Source organism: Solanum verrucosum, unplaced genomic scaffold (assembly GCF_900185275.1).
Source record: "Solanum verrucosum unplaced genomic scaffold, falcon-dt-bn FXZP01000060.1, whole genome shotgun sequence".
In the NCBI taxonomy this organism is placed as follows: domain Eukaryota; kingdom Viridiplantae; phylum Streptophyta; class Magnoliopsida; order Solanales; family Solanaceae; genus Solanum; species Solanum verrucosum.
This window is the reverse complement of record NW_026020129.1, coordinates 126,859-131,937: the sequence shown is the minus strand read 5'-3', so window position 1 is coordinate 131,937 and position 5,079 is coordinate 126,859. Positions and strand designations below refer to the sequence as shown.

The 5,079-nt window shown below is 39.0% G+C and overlaps 1 protein-coding gene across 1 annotated transcript; it reads left to right on the top strand.

Annotated features, from left to right (window-relative positions):
• On the top strand, positions 1-1,062 carry LOC125826237 (uncharacterized). Its single transcript, XM_049505557.1, has 3 exons — positions 1-380; positions 477-618; positions 700-1,062. The coding sequence occupies exons 1-3, from the start codon at positions 1-3 to the stop codon at positions 1,060-1,062; spliced, it is 885 nt and encodes a 294-aa protein (XP_049361514.1).
• The last annotated feature ends 4,017 nt before the right edge of the window (positions 1,063-5,079 follow it).

Sequence of the window (5,079 nt, the reverse complement as noted above, 5' to 3'; positions counted from 1 at the left end):
ATGGGATCAAATGGTGTTCAGGAAGGGACCTCTACTGGAAATCAACTACCCACTCAAGTTCCTATAGATCTGACTAGTGTGTTCTATGTTCATCCATCTAAAAGTGCTGGATCCACAATTATTCCAGTCCTTTTCGATGGATCTGGGTATCGTTCATGGAGACGAGCTGTTCTTCGAGGACTGTCTGTAAAGAATAAAACTGGGTTCATAAACGGCAAGGTATTGAAGCCACCTCTTGATTCACCTGGTTTTGCTCAATGGGAAAGGTGTGATGATATGGTCACGTCTTGGATTTTGAATTCTCTGTCTAAGGATCTCAGGGACAGTCTACAGTATGTTGATAATGCAAAAGAACTTTGGGATGAATTGGTGGAGGACAGGTATGATCAACCAAATGGAGCGAAATTATATCAGCTACAACGTGAACTCAATGATCTTAGTTAGGGGAATCTCGATATAACTGGGTACTACACCAGGATAAAGAAGTTGTGGGAAGAGCTTAACACTTTGGACACCAATTCACAATGCACATGTTTGTGCACATGTGGTGGAAAGTCGAAGATGCACAAAGCTGAACTTGACAGGAGACTAATACAGTTCCTCATGGGACTAAATGGGGTATATACTATTGTGAGAGGAAGCATATTAATGATGAACCCACTACCTACTATGGCCCAAGCTTTTTCTATCCTTATTCAGGAAGAGAGACAAAGGGAAGTCAAACCTCATAACAAACCTCATATGGACTCAAGCTTTTTTCATGTGAATGCCGCTAGCACTAGTTCTGGTTTCAGAACCAACTATAATCCTCATAAAAACAATGTGGGCACCAGCAGGCCCTCAAGCAAGTCAAATCTCTTTTGTGATTATTGTAAAAAGACTGGTCACATCAGAGAAAAGTGTTACAGGCTTCATGGTTTCCCTCCAGATTTTAAGTTCACCAAAGGTAGAAATGCAAGAACAGCAGCTAATGCAAATGGTTTTTCTGAGGATATGTTGGGAGATACTTTTGAGAAAGGTCATGATGTGGGAAAAGGCAAAGGAAAATTGCATGAACAGTGAAGTTCAATGTTAACCAAGCAGCAGTTCAACCAACTTGTGAACTTATTGGATCACATTCAAGTTCAAGGAGGCACCAATACTAGCAGCACTGCACATGAGGATGCAAGTAACTTCAATGGTGGAGCTGTCAACTTTGCAGGTATTTTGGCATGTTATTCTTCAATTTCTGATATTGGCAATCTGTCTTGCAAATGCTTAAAACTTAATGTTGATTCCTGGATTATAGACTCAGGAGCCACACACCATATGACCTTTACAAAATCCCTACTTACAAACCTCAGACCTTTACCATATTCATTCCTAATTACACTTCCAAATGGCTACAAGGTAAAAGTGACAGAAATTGGTGATGCATGTTTAAATCTATCACTGACTTTGCATAAAGTGTTATTTGTTCCTAGTTTTAAGTTCAATCTAATTTCAGTCCATTGTTTGGTTTCTCATCTTAAAGGACTGGTCAGTTTCACTAGTTCCTCTTGTTTGATGCAGGGCCCTTCACAGAAGAGCCCTCTGGAGATTGGTAGAGCATAAAATGGACTCTATTTTCTGTGCGCAAGATGTCACACTTCATGTTCTACTTCTGTTTCCACTAGATCAACTTCTGTCATTGCATTTAGTTCACCTTGTTCTGTTAATTCACCCATTGCTACTACCTTTTGCAACAATAATTCTGGTAGTTTTTCTTATCACACTTCTGTAAACACTTGTAATGACACATGTTTGAGTAATGATAATGTACTTCAAAATTGTGCTTCAAATGTTACTGCTTCTACACTAAACAACTCTATCATGTCTTGCATGTCTCATGGAAACAATGTTGATTACTTGTGGCACAATAGGCTAGGACATATACCATTTGTGAAAATGAAGGGTATTTCTAACATTCCCATACAATTTTCACCCAAACAACCCTTCACCTGCATTGTCTGCCCCATGGCTAGACAAACTAGGCTCTCATTTCCTACTAAGCCCACTATCTCTAGTAACAACCTTTTTGACCTTCTTCATATAGATTTGTAGGGACCTTATCATGTTCCCACATACAACAATTACAAGTATTTTCTAACAATAGTTGATGACTACAGTAGATCAACATGGACATACCTTTTGAGCTGCAAAAGCAACACTCTCCAAACCATGCAATCCTTCATATCTCTTATTGAGAACCAGTTCAAAACCGCTGTCAAGTCGATAAGGACTAACAATGGTTCAGAATTCACTAACAATGAAACCAATGCTTACCTCACAGCCAAAGGCATCATACACCAAAGAACTTATCCCTACACACCACAACAAAATGGTGTAGTGGAACGGAAACACAAACACCTTTTAGAAGTAGCTAGATCACTAGTTTATCAGTCCAAACTTCCAACCAAATACTGGGGGGAGTGTGTATTGACAGCCACCTACTTAATAAATAGAATTCCCAATTCAGCATTAAATAACAAAACTCCTTTTGAAATGCTGCACCATCTTCATCCCACTTATTCCCATCTTAGGTCTTTTGGATGTCTATGTTTTCCTACATTAAAGACATATAAAGACAAATTTAATCCTAGGTCCACACCTCACATTTTTGTTGGATACCCCAGCAACACAAAAGGATATAAAGTTCTAAACCTTAGTACAACAAAAATACATGTTTCCAGGGATGTAAAATTCTATGAAAACATTTTTCCTTTTGCTTTACCTAAATCTGATTCTAGTTTTGATACTGTACTACAAACTTTACATACTGATTTGAATGTGTTCAATCCCACTAATTCCACTAATGACATTTTTAACAAAGTACATGTGATGGACAATGATGCCATTTTTGATGTCACTATAAATGAATTGCCTGCACATGCACCTTTCAATGAACCTTCACCACCACCAGACACCGATCATTCATTGGCTCCCACCTCACAACCAAACACTAACCAAAACCTCCCATGTTGTTCAAATTCAAACACTACCACTACTCAACAGCCAGGCCAGCCTCCTAACCCTAGAAGATCCAGTAGACCACACATCATTCCTGCCTACCTTAAAGAATATGATTGTACCTTACCTTCTTTCCAACATAAATCATCAACCTCATCCTCTAACCTTACATTCCCTGTATCCAATCTGTCCCTCACAAGTTCCAACCAAGGAAATCAACAAATGGTTAAGAGTTTTTGTCATGACATTGAGCCATGTTCATATGAAGATGCATCACTTGACCCTGCCTGGCAGGCAGCAATGACATCAGAGTTTGAAGCCTTATATGCTAATAACACATGGGATCTTGTCAAACTGCCCATAGGGAAGAAAGCAATTGGGTGCAGGTGGGGATACAAGATCAAACATAAAGCTGATGGTACAATAGAAAGGTTGAAGGCAAGGCTTGTTGTGAAAGGTTACACTCAACAGGCTGGGATTGATTATAATGAGACATTTTCTCCAATAGTTAAAATGACTACAGTCCGAATTTTGATATGTATGGCTGTCAAGAAATGATGGAATTTGTATCAGCTAGATGTCAATAATGCATTTCTTCATGGAGACTTACATGAAGAGGTGTATATGGACACACCCCCAGGCCTCATGACAGAAAACACAGGTTTGGATTGTAAGCTCAAGAAATCTTTGTATGGGCTGAAACAAGCAAGTAGACAGTGGTATGATAAACTTGCACAAGTTCTGTGTTCAAGAGGTTATTCTCATTCAGAGAGTGACTACTTTCTATTTTTCAGGAAAACTGGAGTTTCTTTGGTGTTTGTTGTTGTTTATGTTGATGATATCATCTTGACAGGTACTGATGTTGAAGAGATTACTTCCTTAAAGAGTTACCTTCACAATGAGTTTAAGATCAAGGACTTGGGCAGACTTCAATATTTTCTTGGTTTGGAAATTTTATACCAGGATTCTGGAGTGTTGATCTCTCAAAGGAAATTCACTATGGACCTATTGAAAGAATTTGACTGTTCACATTATACACCTGTCCTGTCACCCCTTGAGTCCACAGTCAAGCTTAAAGCTGGTAAGGGTACATTGCTGAAAGATCCCATACACTACAGAAAGTTGGTTAGGAAGCTCAATTTTTTGACTAATACCAATGGACATAGCTTTTAGTGTTCAGCACCTTAGTCAATTCCTTCAACATCCTAGAGAATCACACCTCCAGGCTGCATATCATGTTCTAAGATACTTAAAAGGTGATCCATGTTTGGGCATACACTTGTCCAACAATACAGACTGTTCACTTACAGCTTATTGTGACTCAGATTGGGCTGTATGCCCTGATACAAGGAAATCAGTAAGTAGTTATGTAGTACTGATGGGAGACAGTCCTATTAGCTGGAAATCTAAGAAGCAAACAACCATATCCTTGTCCTCAGCAGAAGCAGAATACAGAGCCATCATAAAGGTGGTAGGAGAGATAGTATGGCTGGAAAGATTATTGACAGAGCTGGATTTGACATACACCTTGCCTATAACTGTTTTTTGTGATAGCCAGGCAGCTGTTCACATAGCCAAGAATCCTGTTTTCCATGAGAGGACAAAGCATATTGAGGTGGACTGCCATTTTGTTAGAGAGAAATTTCAAGCAGGGCTCATTACACTCTATTACATTCCAACTGAGAGTCAGCTTGCTGATGTTTTGACCAAGGCCCTGCCCAGTACCAAACATTCCAGCATATTGCGCAAGTTGGTTGTGAGTTCCTCACCTCCAACTTGAGGGGGGGGGGGGTGTTGAGATAAATTGTGATTATACAAGTGTAAGTTAGATTAGTCCTCAGTTAGTTAGTTTTCCGTTTACTAGTTAGCTTAGCTTTCCGTTAGTTAGTTAGCTTTCCGTTAAAGTTAGTTAGTCAAGTTTTCTAGAAGATTCCCAGTTCCTATTGTATATATATACAGTGTAATCATCTAAAGCAATACAATTTTTTGATTTCCAAGTTTCACAAACTCCTTTCTCTGTTTTTGCTTCGAAGCTCAGCTTCATGTTCATCAATGGAGAAATGTTCTTCATGATTTCTACTTGATTTCGAC